The 15,560-nt window shown below is 38.9% G+C and overlaps 1 protein-coding gene across 1 annotated transcript; it reads right to left on the reverse strand.

Annotated features, from left to right (window-relative positions):
• Nucleotides 1-205: 205 nt before the first annotated feature.
• On the reverse strand, nucleotides 206-2,891 carry LOC110142277 (olfactory receptor 8S1-like). The gene is given in 3 exon segments (XM_020901391.2): nucleotides 206-368; nucleotides 2,118-2,815; nucleotides 2,817-2,891. Coding segments are annotated over 3 exon segments (936 nt in total).
• Between the last annotated feature and the right edge of the window lie 12,669 nt (nucleotides 2,892-15,560).

Below are 15,560 nucleotides of genomic sequence, written 5' to 3' on the forward strand. Positions count from 1 at the left end.
GGTCCTCTGGATGGCTGCCATTAGTTCTGTGGAGGTTTTCCCATCTTGCTTGACTGGGAAGGCACTGGGGTTAGAGGAACTGAGGCTTCTGTTTTTCATGCTGAAAAACATCTCTAAATAAGTAAGCTTAGAGGTGAAGCTCTCTCCGTCTCCTCTTCTTTCCCATGACTTTTCCTCTTATTATGAGGAAGCAGTAGAGCCTTGCTTAGAAGTTAAGCCTGAGCTTCCTGGCCAGCATCCTCCTTAGAGCTGCCTTCACCTCCTGGTTCTTCAAACTGTAGATAAGGGGGTTCAGTAGTGGGGTCACCACACTGTACTGCAAGGATAGCACTTGCTCCAGGGCTGAGCCAGAAGGTGGAGTCATGTACCTTGGAGAGAATTGCACAAAGGACAAAATGAACTCAGGATAGTGGCCACAATGATGTTGGCAGCCACGGTTCATCCCATCCCAGACTCTACAAAGAGGGTGCTCAGGGCTGAGTCAGCTATCACTGATAGAAGCATCTAGAAATGACTGTATTATCAGTGAGAAGTCTGTGGTTTTTGCCTTTAAACATGTCCATAGATGAATTATACAAAACATTATAGGAACTGCCCCAAGGAAAAAGGAAGTTCTTTAGCATATCAAGTGCTTACAGGTTAGAACAAAAAATAATTTCATGCATTTCTATAATACTTCACTTTTCAAAGTACTTTTCCTTAATAATTATGATGACAATACGAGGATTTTTTCCTCTTTTTTTTTGTTATATACACAACCGTTTGTTCCCATCTTACGATGATTATTCCTTACAAAATAGGTGCTAGTCCAATAATGTTGTCATTTTCCCTAAACATTTATGGGGAGTTACCTCAGAATCACAGCACATTATTTTTATAATCTGTAGTGGAATAAAATTTTGTCCTTTTTAGTATGTTTGTCTTTGGCTTAGAAAACAAGGTAAGCTTTGTAAATAAAGTGAAACATAAAAATTTTGTGTTTAGCTTGAGATATGAATCCAAAAGAGTAAGATTAAAATTTTGAATGTAACTTGTTAAGTGTTACTGAGAGTATTTCCCAAAGAAGCATTATTGTTATTATTTTTTTTTGGCAATTGTGCCATTATCTTTGGAATGTTCTTTTTGGGTTTGCAGTGCTTGATTAAAAAAGGTATTCATTTTACTGTCATTTTTTAATTTTTAAATTATCCCTCCTAACATATCTGTGAAGTAGGTAGGAGAAATCTTGTACTCCCTTGTGGCAAATGAGGAAACTGAGACAAAGAGAGCTGCAGAGATTTGTCCTCAGGCTCAGATGAGCTCTCTTAGACTTTTCTTTATTTTTTCCCATGCCACACGTCTTACCAAGTAATGAACAAGTGAGAAAAATATAGAGCAATTTGTGCAAATCCATCTCCATTTCACTAGTAGAGAGCACAGGCCATTAGTTACTGTTTCCTAGGAAGCAAGGACACATCAACTAGAGCTGTTTATGTCTGAGAGAAACATGGTAGAAAAGAACTTGCAGTTTCAAGTCAGGGAGACTTGGTTTATATTTAGGTTCCATTCTTAGCTGGTTCTGGCAACTTTTGTAAGGTACTTGGTTACTCCTGAAATTCAGGATTCTTATCAGAAGTTGACATTAATAATATTTCTCCTGTGTTGTGATACATATTAAAATTGGGCTTGATTATGTAAAGCAGCTGTTGTGTAGTAGATGCCTAATAAATAAACCAGAAATAATCTGGAGACATGAACTTCCAGTAAGAAGGAGAAATGGCATCTGTCTCAAGGATGATATATTTTATTTTCTTGTCTAGCACTGAATAAATGTCTACCAGAGGCCCTATGATTTTCTTTTGATGACTCTGAAAATCATGGGTTAATGAAAGTAAGAAAATCTTGACTCCTTGTATTAACTTATTTTTCAGAGTAGACAGTTGAGGCCTCAGAAAGAAAATGGATTTTTTAAAATAATTCATACATCAGGCCAACAACAGAGCCAGAACTAGAATCTAGGTCTATTGATTCTTGTACAATTCTTTTCCTGCTACTCTGCAATGCTCTGTCTACAGAGCAAGTTTACTTAGTGTGAAAAATATCCTACATTTACATTCAAAGGTATAGCAATGACATACCTGAAAATTCCTGAACCATAAAAAATGGTGACCACAAGAAAATGAGATGAACAGGTAGAGAAGATCTTGTTCCAACCTGTGGCAGAGTTGATCCCCATGGCTGTCAGGATAATACAGGTGTAAGAACCCACCAATAGGACAAGAGAACCAAGGCCCAGGACCACCATGGTGGTCAGGATAGAGGCAATGCTAATATAGGGGTCAGAACAGGCCAACAGGAGCACTGGGGGAAGCTCACAGGCAAAACTGTAGATGAGGTTGGGGCCACAGAAATCCTGCTGAGCTAGGAGGATGGTGTTAAGTAGACCAGTCCCCATTCCTATGGCCCAGGAGGCTCCCACCAGGCCAGCACACACCTTCTTGTTCATGGTCACCACATACAGCAGCGGGTGGCACACAGCCTGGTACCGGTCATAGGCCATGACTGAAAGGAGGCAAGCTTCACTGGCCCCAGAAAATATGACCAAGGAGATCTGGGTGAAACATTCAAGGAAGGATATAGTCTTCCACTTGGAAAGCAGGTTCTCTAGCAACTTAGGCACAATGACTGAGGCATAGAAAGCATCCAGGAAGGAGAGTTGACTGAGGAAAAAGTACATGGGGGTGTGGAGGTGGGAATCAGTCCTGATCACCAGCAGCATCAGCAGGTTCCCTGTGAGGGTCAGGAGGTAAATCACCAGGAATGTTACAAATAGTACTTATTTGGATGTGAGGGTTGTTGGATAGTCCTTGGAGAACAAACACAGTGACTCTGGTTGTGTTCCCAACTTCCATGGATCATTCGAGTTTTCCTTTAGTGGGACAAGAACAGAAAAGAATGTTCCAGTGTGCTATGAGTCTCAGAGCATTACTGGGGATGAAGTGTCAGGAATAAAGTTTCAGGGCTGACCCAGGACAGACTGTGTAGCAGAGGCAACTTTGCCATGTCAGACCTCATCAACCCTTTCCAGCTCAGGGCAATAATCTATTGGCTAAGGTGGAGAAGGTGGGAAGGAAGAGTGTAGAGAATCAAACTTAGAGAGGAAGGAGAGCAAAAAGAGATCATTCAGACTGGAGAAGGAAACAAAAGGAGTTGGAAATAGCCACCAGTGCACTGAGAAGTACTGTTTCCAGTTCCAAAAAGAATGGAGTTCAAACCACAGGAAGGCTCACTGGCATAGTGAGTAAGCAATAAACATGTTGGCCGGCCATCTGGCTTATAGTCCATGATGCATGTTTGTATGATTGGCAGAGGTATTGTGACAGCTGATCATGGTACAAGACCTTCCTCTGTCACTGTAAGTTCATGAATAATTCACTTGAGTTTCTTACCAAAAAAAAAAAAAATTGAGAAAACTAGATGATTTCTAAAGTCTGTTCCAGCTGAGAAATTCTGAAGATTGGGGAACAGTCTTCCTTGGGTATCTCTGATACTAAATGGAAACCTTTTCCCCTTCTGTGTCAACACAAGCGGAAGTGGCACCAGAGTTGCTGGTTTCACAGAAACCAGATAGGAGGAAACCCTCAAATTGGAGGCAATGGCTGTGCACATCTGTAACTCCAAGGGATTTCTGTGAAGTTATAATATCCAATGTTTGCACTGTACTCTCAGGATTTAGCATGAGAGTCCATGAAGACTGTGCTATTCTCTGAGTTTTTACCAGAGGATTTGGATAAAATCAAGTCAAATTTGGAGCACCTTCTGTGCATCACAGAGATCGTAAAGGAAAAAAGAGGAGAGATAAAAGACAACCTAGAACGTGTGGAACAACAATGAGAGGGTTTAGTCTAGAACAAAGGAAGATAAAAGTGTTCACCTCTCTCCCCTTGAAGCGTAATTCAGGAGGATGATAAATAAGAATCTGATTTCTATTTACGGCTTTTACACTCACAAGTTCTCAGAATGGATAGTTTTAGAAGATGGAGTTGAATGAGAATAATATTTGTCTTCACCTGTGTTCTCTAGGCCAACAAGAGATGCTCTTAGTGGAGGCTACCTGAATGGCATCCTTTCCAACAACTGGAGTAAAAGCCACAAATATGGTTAGGGCTTCCTGGGCTTCCCTGAACTTTGTCCTTCCTTTAGAAGATGCAGAGGTGGTGCTTCTGAGCGAGGAAACATCCCTATAGTCATTCTGTCCAACAGGAAGATTTCTTGACTTTGCCTCCAAATTAACAATGACTAGAGGGACTTGATCTCAGCTCTAGACCTTGGAGAGTGTTGATGGTCCCTGGAGAGGCTCTTAGGTAGGAGGCCTGCTCTGATCTAAACGAGTTCCTGGGCCAACTATTTCTTCCCTGTGTTATTCGTGTTTCAGTGAGTTGCATCATCTAAGAGGTACCCTTGGGTGGCCAAGAATTTCTCAAGATAAAAATATAGAGTTCTAAGATTTCTTAGTTCTAAATCTTGGAATTCCTTCCTTCTTCTCTTCCCTCCTTCCTTTTCTTCTGTATTTGTTAACTGAAAAAAAATTTTGTTTATTCATTTAATATTTTTTTAAAATTTATTTTTAGTTGAGGGATAATTGCTTTGCAGAATTTTGTTGTTTTCTGTCAAACCTCAACATGACTCAGCCATAGATATACATATATCCCCTCCCTTTTGAACCTCCCTCCCATCTCCCCCCCACCCTCATCCCACCCATCTAGGTTGATACAGAGCCCCTGTGGAGCTTACATTGCCATATGTAAAATAGAGAGCCAATGGGAATTTGCTGTATGTCTCAGGAAACTACTTTGCTATTTTTGGTTGCATTGAATTTTTGTTGCTATGCGCACACTTTCTCTGGTTGTGGATAGTCGGGTCTACTCTTTTGTTGCATTATTGTTTCTTCTTGTGGTGGTTTCTCTTGCAGAGCACAGGCTATAGGCACACAGGCTTCAGTAGCTGCAGCACAGGGTTTCATTAGTTGTGGCTCACGGGCCCTAGAGCTTGCAGGTTTCAGGAGGTGCACGTGGGCTCTGTAGTTGCATCTTGTGGGCTCTAGACTGAAGAGCTCAGAAGTTGTGGTGCATGGGCTTAGGTGCCCTGAAGCATGTGATGTCTTACCTGACAAGGGATTGAACCCATGTCCCCTGCATTGGCAGATTCACATCCACTGGGCCACCAGGGAAGTCCTCTTTTTGTTAAATTTGTAAATAATATTTATGATTATAGAAATATAATGGTAAAAGCTGGGCTTCCCAGGTAGCATTAGTAGTAGAGAATCTGCTTGCCAATAATGCAGGAGACCCAAGAGATGTGGGTTGGATCACTGGGTCAGGAAGATCCCCTGGAGGGAGGTATGACAACCCATTCCAGTACTCTTGCCTGGAGAATCCCATGGATTGAGGAGTCTGGCAGGCTATAGGCCATAGGGTCACAAAGAGTTGGACATGACTGAAGCGACTGAGTGTGCAATGATAAAAGATACAATATGGAAAAGGTACTTTAAGTGTTTTAAAAGTGAAAAACTATATTAAAGATATTTTCATGGTAACAGAAGAAAATACAAGTTTATTATGTTATCCAAAATTGATTCTTTAATTTATTGCAATTCACAAAAATCCAAATAGATTAAAAGCTGGAAAAAGTTTTGGGTTAGCAGATGTAAACTAGTATACGTAAAATGGATAAACAACAAGGTGCAACTGTATAACACAGAGAAGTATTTCAATATCTTGTTAGAAACCATAATGGAAAAGAATATAAAAAAAGAATGTATATATGTATGTATGTATTCCAGAATCTTTTGATGTATAGCAGAAATTAGCAGAACATTTTAAATTATCTAACTTCAATTTTATAAAGGTAAAAAAGCTTAAAAAGTTTAACTGTCATACAAACTTTTTATTATCAAAAATTTAAGGATTGTTGTTGTTCAGTCACTAAGTCGTGTCCAGCTCTTTGCAACTCCATTGACTGCGGCATGCCCGGCTCACCTGTCTTTCGCTATCTCCTGGAGTTTGCTCAGATGCATGTCCATTGTGTTGGCAATGCCATCTAACCATTTCATCCTTCTCCTTTTGTTTTCAATCTTTCCCAGCATCAAGGTCTCTTCCAATGAGTTGGCTCTTTGCATCAGGTAGTCAAAGTATTGAAGCTTCAGCTTCAGCATTAGTCCTTCCAATGAATATTCAGGGTTGATTTTCTTTAGGTTTGACTGGTTTGATCTTAACATCCAAGGGTCTCTCAAGAGTCTTTTCTAGCACCACAATTTGAAAGCATCAGTTCTTCAGTGTTCAGTCTTCTTTATGGTGCAACTCACAACTGTACGTGACTACTGGAAAAACCCTAGCCTTGACTGTACAGACCTTTGTCAGAAATCAATGTCTCTGTTTTTAATATGCTGGCTAAGAAGAATAGTGTAATACTCCCTCTGTATCCATTATCTAGCTTCATCATTTATCAACTCATTTACTGTTATGCACCTTTGACCACATGGGACTGAAAAATGTGGTCTCTATATTACATGAATAAAGTGTCTAAAACATGGACATGTTCAAAGGTAGAATGGAAGGATAAGTATTGATGAGAAATTATCAGTCTTTGCCAGGGATACTGACTGAATGATGGTTGACTGAATAAATACCTAGGAACTAAGAAAGCAACAATATCGATGGAGCTCGGGTTTTTCACTCTGGACTCTAATACATCTCTGGACTTAAGAGAAAATAATCTTTTATTTTGTTTGATTCATTTTATTTTGGGATCTCTTCTGTAACAGCTTAGCCTTTATCTTTCTAAAACAGATTGCCTAACTAGCTCCAATTTATCTCCAATTTCCCACCACCAAAAATAAGGTTGCAAAAAACAATTTTTTAGTGCCTTCAGAAGCGTGTCTGTTATGTTTGAGGTGTACGTTAGGTGTTCTCTGAGCTACAAATGGTAATAGGAAATCTTATTATGAACTGACAGAAGTAAAAAGTAGAACTTTTTTATTTTGCAAAAGCTTAAACTGCATATTCAGAAGTATATCTGCATTTTAATACAAATTACATAATTCCTAGTCTTTTATCAGTTCAGTTCAGTCCAGTCACTCAGTTGTGTCCGACTCTTTCCGACCCCATGGACTGTAGCATGCCAGGCTTCCTTGTCCATCACCAACTCCTGGACTTTACTCAAACTCATGTCCATTGAGTTGGTGATGCCATCCAACCATCTCATCCTCTGTCTTCCCCTTCTTCTCCCGCCTTCAATCTTTCCCAGCATCAGGGTTTTTTCCACTGAGTCAGTTCTTCACATCAGGTGGCCAAAGTATTGGAGTTTCAGCTTCAACATAAGTCTTTCCAGTGAATATTCAGTACTGATTTCCTTTAGGATAGACTGGTTGGATCTCCTTGCAGTCCAAGGGACTCTCAAGAGTCTTCTCCAAAAGCACAAATTCTTTGTTCACAGTTCAAAAGCATAAATTCTTTGGCACTCAGCTTTCTTTCCAGTCCAACTCTCACATCTATACATGACTACTGGAAAAACCATAGGTTTGACTAGAAGGAGATTTGTTGGCAAAGTAATGTCTCTGCTTTTTAATATGCTGTCTAGGTTGGTCATAACTTTTCTTTCAAGGAGCAAGCATCTTTTAATTTCATGGCTGCAGTCACCATCTGCAGTGATTTTGGAGCCCCCCAAAATAAAGTCTGTCACTATTTCCACTGTTTCCCCATATATTTGCCATGAAGTGATGGAACCAAATGCCATGATCTTAGTTTTCTGAATGTTGTGTTTTAAGCCAATTTTTTCACTCTCTTTCACTTTCATCAAGAGGCTCTTTAGTTCTTCTTCGCTTTCTGCCATAAGTGTGGTGTCATCTACATATCTGAGGTTATTGATATTTCTTCCGGCAATCTTGATTCCATTCTTTTATAACCTCATGAAAATAATGAATTAGGCTAAAATGCACTCTAATATTTTATAGACTTCAGGACCAGTGTTTTTAGTATATAAAAATATGTTTTTACAGAGGAAAGAAACAGAACTTGCAAGTAGGCATTTTAAACATAAGTGTCCATAGCTACAAAATTCTGTTCTAGGTAGCATTTAAGTTTTGGGGGAGTCTCCCAGTCTTCAAAGAACAAAGCAAAGAGTAGTATCAGTGGAAGATGTCCACAGAATTTGTAAGCAGAAGCTCTGAAGATTTGCAGCATCCTGATAAGATGACTTCAGTTCCTTAACATTGCACACAAATTATGTGATTTATGTTGTATATTTCTTGGTCCACTTACCAGTTATCCTGTCATTTTCTGCTCTGTTGATCAAATACTGAATATCTGAGTAGAGGATCCACAGGGTTTCAGTCATCAAAAGAGAACAAACTGACAGCAAAACCTTTGTTTTTTTTTTTAATTTTAATTTTTATTTTTTCCATTTATTTTTATTAGTTGGAGGCTAATTACTTTACAATATTGTAGTGGTTTTTGCCATACATTGACATGAATCAGCCATGGATTTACATATATTCCCCATCCCGATCCCCCCTCCCGCCTCCCTCTCCACCCGATCCCTCTGTGTCTTCCTAGTGCACCAGCCCGGAGCACTTGTCTCATGCATCCAACCTGGGCTGGTGATCTATTTCACCCTTGATAATATACATGTTTCGATGCTGTTCTCTTGAAACATCCCACCCTTGCCTTCTCCCATAGAGTCCAAAAGTCTGTTCTGTACATCTGTGTCTCTTTTTATGTCTTGCACACAGGGTTATCGTTACCATCTTTTAAAATTCCATATGTATGTGTTAGTATATTGTATTGGTGTTTATCTTTCTGGCTTACTTCACTCTGTATAATGGGCTCCAGTTTCATCCATCTCATTAGAACTGATTCAAATGAATTCTTTTTAATGGCTGAGTAATAGTCCATGGTGTATATGTACCACAGCTTCCTTATCCATTCGTCTGCTGATGGGCATCTAGGCTGCTTCCATGTCCTGGCTATTATAAACAGTGCTGCGATGAACATTGGGGTGCACATGTCTCTTTCAGATCCGGTTTCCTCGGTGTGTATGCCCAGAAGTGGGATTGCTGGGTCATATGGCAGTTCTATTTCCAGTTTTTTAAGGAATCTCCACACTGTTCTCCATAGCGGCTGTACTAATTTGCATTCCCACCAACAGTGTAAGAGGGTTCCCTTTTCTCCACACCCTCTCCAGCATTTATTGCTTGTAGACTTTTGGATAGCAGCCATCCTGACTGGTGTGTAATGGTACCTCATTGTGATTTTGATTTGCATTTCTCTGATACTGAGTGATGTTGAGCATCTTTTCATGTGTTTGTTAGAAAAGAGAACAAACTGACAGCAAAACATTTGAAATTGTCAAAGATACTCTGTTTGTCTTTAAGGATGTCCAGACAGATGATTCCTGGACTGTGGATGTTGCTGTTATAGGTTCTGGTGCAGAACATAGTATTATATTTTTTAAAAAATTTATTTGTTTATTTATTTTTGACTGTGTTGGGTCTTCAATGTTGTGTTCTCTAATTGCAGAGAGCAGAGGCTACTCTCTAGAAGTGCATGGGCTTACTTTCTTGTGGTGCATGGGCTTCTCGTTGCAGTGGCTTCTTTTGTGGAGGAGGACAGGCTCTAGGGTACGCTGACTTCAGTAGTTGTGTCATGTGGACTCAGTAGTTGTGACTCCTGGACTCTAGAGCACAGGCTCAGTAATTCTGGCACACAGGCTTATTTGCTTCAAGGCACATGGGATCCTCCTGGATCAGGGATCAATCACGAGTCTCTTGCATTTGTAGGCAGATTCTTTACCACTGAGCCACCAGGGAAGCCACACATTGTTATATTTAGAATAGATAACCCACAGTGGCCTACTGTGTAGCACAGAGAACTCTACTCAATACTCTATAATCATAATAACCTAAATGGGAAAAGAGTTTGAAAAAAAAAGAGATACATGTATATGTATAACTGAATCACTTTGCTATACGCTTGAAACTAGCACAACATTTTAACCAACTTATATTCCAATATAAAATAAAAAATTTAAAAAGAAATCTTTGGTGTGGAAAATAAGATGAAAATGCGATATCTGGAAAGAACATATCACTTTCACATACCGAACCTGGTGGAACAAGTGTGGTCGATCTCCACTCATCAATGTTGTCTCCATTGGCCCAGCAGTGAAGTTAGGAGGGTAGAATCAAGGTTATTTCAGCTAACTCCTCCTGAGTTCTTATGGTGCTAGTGGATAGCTTAGCAGTGGTTTTGCTAGAGTGTGGTGCTTTTCTTCTCCTGGGTGGCAGAAATTTTTCTCACTTATTTTTAGGCTTTGGAGCGGTTGAATTTCGCCAATCCATGTCTGAATTAGCACGTCGGCCTGTGGCTCTCATCATGAGACATTCACCAGATTGGACGTATTGGAGAAGTTATTTCTTGGAAAATTCTGCTGCCTGCTCAGCCCAGTCCCTGGAGGCTATGGTTGTTGGAGGAGGTGAGGAAGAGGCAGGGAGGGCTAAAAGGAAGTTCAGGCCAAGAGTGTGGAACATTGCAAGTTGGACAGGATTGTCTGCAATAAACACTTAATACATGTTTCCTCAAGAATTTATATGATAATATTTTAGAGAATTATACCCAGATGAATGTTGAAGCTGAAACTCCAATACTTTGGCCACCTTATGCGAAGAGTTGACTTATTGGAAAAGACCCTGATGCTGGGAGGGATTGGGGGCAGGAGAAGAAGGGGACAACAGAGGATGAGATGGCTGGATGGCATCACCAACCTGATGGACATGAGTTTGAGTAAACTCCAGGAATTGGTGATGCACAGGGAGGCCTGGAGTGCTGTGATTCATGGGGTCGCAAAGAGTTGGATACGACTGAGCAACTGCACTGACTGAACTGACTGAATATATCTGGATCATAGTGTATATGTAGGTATAATTTGATCAAATAGTCATGCAATGGAGATGATATAACTTTCACTATAATCCTTGTAGGTTTCTCTTTCATAAATAATTGTTAGCTAATATTTGGTCATCTGTCAGGTGTGGAATGCCATCTTTTTGTTGTTTTAATTAATAGCAATATTAAAAATATTAATATTTTTTAGTTGTTATTGAGTTGAGTATCTCTCTATGCATATAACAATTATGATTTATTGTAGGATATTGAGTACTGATCTCTGTGCTATACAATAGGACTTTGTTGTTTATCCATTCTCTGTATAATAATTTGCATCTGCTAGTCCCAAACTCCCAATCCAACCCTCACCCCCCCACTTCTCCTGGGCAACCAGAAGTCTGGTTTTTTTTTAATTAATTAATTTTTTATTGAAGGATAATTGCTTTATGGAATTTTGTTGTTTTCTGTCATACTTCAACATGAATCAACCATAGGTATACATATAACCCCTCCCTTTTTGAACCTCCCTCCCATCTGCCTGCCCATCCCATCCCTCTAGCTAGGTTGATACAGAGCCCCTGTTTGAGTTTCCTGAGCCATATAGCAAATTCCCATTGGCTATGTAATTTACATATGGTAATGCAAGTTTCCATGTTACTCTTTCCATACATCTCACCCTTTCCTCCCCTCCCTATGTCCATAAGTCTATTCTCTATGACTGTTTCTCCATTGCTGCCCTTAAATAAATTCTTCAGTACCATTTCTCTAGATTCCATATATATGCATTAGAATATGATATTTATCTTTCTCTTTCTGACTTATTTCACTCTGTATAATAGGTTCTAGGTTCATTCACCTCATTAGAACTTGCTCAAAGCGTTCCTTTTTATGGCTGAGTAATATTCCATTGAGTATGTGTACCACAACTTCTTTATCTGTTCATCTGTCAATGGACATCTAGGTTGCTTCCATGTACTAGCTATTGTAAATAGTGCTGAAATGAACAGTGGGACATGTGTCTTTTTCAGTTTTTGTTTCCTTAGGGTATATGCCTAGGAGTGGGATTGCTGGGTCATATGGTGGTTTTATTCACAGTTTTTTAAGGAATCTCCATACCATCTTCCATAGTGGCTGTATCAATTTACAGTCCCACCAGCAGTGCAAGAGCATTCCCTTTTCTTCACACTCTCTCCAGCATTTATTGTTTGTAGACTTTTTGATGATGGCCATTCTGACCAGTGTGATGTGATATCTCATTGAGTTTTGATTTGCATTTCTCTAATGATGAGTGGCTCCAAATAGGAAAAGGAGTACATCATCAAGGCTATATATTGTCATCCTGCTAATTATTTAACTTATATGCAGAGTACATCATGAGAAATGCTGGGCTGGAGGAAGCACAAGCTGGAATCAAGATTGCTGGGAGAAATATCAATAACCTCAGGTATGCAGATGACACCACCCTTATGGGCAAAAGTGAAGAACTAAAGAGCCTCTTGATGAAAGTGAAAGAGGAGAGTGAAAAAGTTGGCTTAAAGCTCAACATTCAGAAGACTAAGATCATGGCATCTGGTCCCATCACTTCATGGCAAATAGATATGGAAACAGTGGAACAGTGACAGATTTAATTTTTGTGGGCTCCAAAATCACTGCAGATGGTGATCAACAGCCTTGAAATTAAAAGATGCTTGCTCCTTGGAAGAAAAATTATGACCAACCTAGACAGTATATTAAAAAGCAGAGACATTACTTTACCAACAAAGGTCTAGTCAAGGCTATGGTTTTTCCAGTAGTCATGTATGGATGTGAGAGTTATACTATAAAGAAAGCTGAACACTGAAGAATTGATGCTTTTGAACTGTGGTATTGGAGAAGACTCTTGAGAGTCCCTTGGACCTGCAAGGAGATCCAACCAGTCCATCCTAAAGGAAATCAGTCCTGAATATTCATTGGAAGGACTGATGCTGAAGCTGAAACTCCAATACTTTGGTCACCTGATGTAAAAAACTGACTCATTTGAAACAACCCAGATGCTGGGAAAGATTAAAGGCGAGTGGAGAAGGGGATGACAGAGGATGAGATGGTTGGATGGCACCACTGACTCAATGGAAATGAGTTAGAGCAAACTCTGGGTGTTGGTGATGGACAGGGAGGCCTGGCTTGCTGCTGTCCATAGGGTTGCAGAGTCGGACATGACTGAATGACTGAACTGAACTGAACTGAATCATAAATGGGTGTTGAATTTTATCAAAGACTGTTTCTACATCTATTGAGATTATCATATGGTTTTTATCTTTCAATTTGTTAATACAGTATATCACATTGAATGATTTGCATATACTGAAGAATCCTTGCATCCCTGGAATAATTCCATGTTGATCATGGTGTATGAGTTTTTGATGTGTTGCTGAATTGTGTTTGCTCAAATTTTGTTGAGGATTTTTGCATCTATGTTCTTCAGTGATATTGGCCTGTAGTTTTCCTTTTTTGTATTGTCTTTGTCTGGTTTTGGTATCAGGGTGATAGTGGCCTTGTAGAATGAGTTTGGAAATGTTCCTTCTTTGCAGTTTTTTGAAAGAGTTTTAGAAGGATAGGCATTAGCTCTTCTCTAAATGTTTGATAGAATTCTCCTGTGATGCCATCTGGTCCTTGGCTTTTGTTTTTTGGGAGATTTTTGATCACTGCTTCAATTTCAGTGCTTGTAATTGGGTTGCTCTTAATTTCTGTTTCTTCCTGGTTCAGCCTTGGAAGATTGAACTTTTCTAGGAATCTGTCCATTTCCTCCAGGTTATCCATTTTATTGCCATATAATTGTTCATAATAATCTCTTATAATCCTTTGTATTTCTGCATTGTCTGTTGTAACCTCTCCTTTTTCATTTCTAGTTTTGTTGATTTGATTCTTCTCTCTTTTTTTCTTAATAAGTCTGGCTAAAGGTTTGTCAATTTTGCTTATCTTCTCAAAGAACCAGCTTTTAGTTTTATTAATCTTTATTATTGTTTCTTTCATTTTGTTTTCAATTATTTCTTCTCTGATCTTTATGATTTCTTTCCTTTTACTAATTTTTGGATTTGTTCTTTTTTTCCCAGTTGTTTTAGGTGTAGAGTTAGGTTGTCTGTTTGATGTTTTTCTTGTTTCTTGAGGTAGGATTGTATTGCTATAAACTTTCCTCTTAGAACTGCTTTTGATGCATCCCATAGGTTTTGAGTTGTCATGTTTTCATTGTCTTTTGTTTCTAGGAATTTTTTGATTTCCCTTTTGATATTTTCAGTAACCTGTTGGTTATTTAGAAATGTGTTTTTTAGTCTCCATGTGTTTGTGTTTCTTACATTTTTTTTCTTGTAATTGATATCTAGTCTCATACCATTGTGGCCAGAGTAGATGCTAGATATGATTTCAGTTTTCTTAAATTTACTGAGGTTTGATTTGTGACCCAAGTTGTGGTCTATCCTGAAGAATGTTCCCTGTGCTCTTGAGAAGAAGGTGTATTCTTCTGCATTTCGATGGAATGTCTTGAAGATATCAATGAGATCCATCTCATCTATGTATCATTTACAACTGTGTTTCCTTATTAATTTTCTGTTTTGATTATCTGTTCATTGGTGTGAGTTGGGTGTTAAAATCTCCTACTATTATTGTGTTAATGTCCATTCCTCCTTATATGTCTGTTAGTGTTTGTCTTATGTATTGAGGTGCTCCTATATTGGGTGCAGAGATATTTACAATTGTTATGTCTACCTCTTGGATTGTTCCCTTGATCATTATGTAGTGTCCTTCCTTATCTCTTGTAATCCTCTTTATTTTAAGGTCTATTTTGTCTGATATGAGGATTGCTACTCAGCTTTCTTTTGCTTCCCATTTGCATGGAATATATTTTTCCCTCCTCTCACTTTCAGTCTATATGTGTCTTGAGGTCTGAAGTAGGTTTCTTGTAGACAGCATAAATATAGGTCTTGTTTTTGTATCCATTCAGCCAGTCTGTGTCTTTTGGTTGGAGCATTTAATCCATTTACATTTAAAGTAATTATTGATATATATCTTCTTATTACCATTTCTTAATTGTTTGGGGTTGATTTTGTAGATGTTTTTTCTTCTCTTGTATTTCTTGACTATAAACGTCCCTTTAACATTTGCTGTAAAGCTGGTTTGGTGGTACTGAATTCTCTCAACTTTTGCTTGTCTGAGAAACATTTTATTTCTCCATCCATTTTGAATGAGATCCTTGCCAGGTACAGTAATCTTTGTTGTAGATTTTTCCCTTTCAGTACTTTAAATATATCCTGCCATTCCCTTTTGGCCTGCAGAGTTTCTGCTGAAAGATGAGCTGTTAAGCATATGGGGTTTCCTTTGTATGTTATTTGTTGTTTCTCCTTTGCTGCTTTTAATGTTTTTTCTTTGTGTTTAATCTTTGTTAGTTTGATAAATATGTGTCTTGGCATGTTTCTCCTTGGATGTATCCTGTATGGGACTCTTTGTTCCTCTTGGACTTGACTGACTATTTCCTTTTCCATGCTGGGGAAATTTTCAACTATAATCTCTTCAAAAATTTTCTCATGCCCTTTCTTTTTCTCTGCTTCCTCTGGGACCTGTATAATTTGAATGTTGGTGCATTTGATATTGTCCCAGAGGTGTCTGAGACTG

Source organism: Odocoileus virginianus, chromosome 24 (assembly GCF_023699985.2).
Source record: "Odocoileus virginianus isolate 20LAN1187 ecotype Illinois chromosome 24, Ovbor_1.2, whole genome shotgun sequence".
Classification (NCBI taxonomy): domain Eukaryota; kingdom Metazoa; phylum Chordata; class Mammalia; order Artiodactyla; family Cervidae; genus Odocoileus; species Odocoileus virginianus.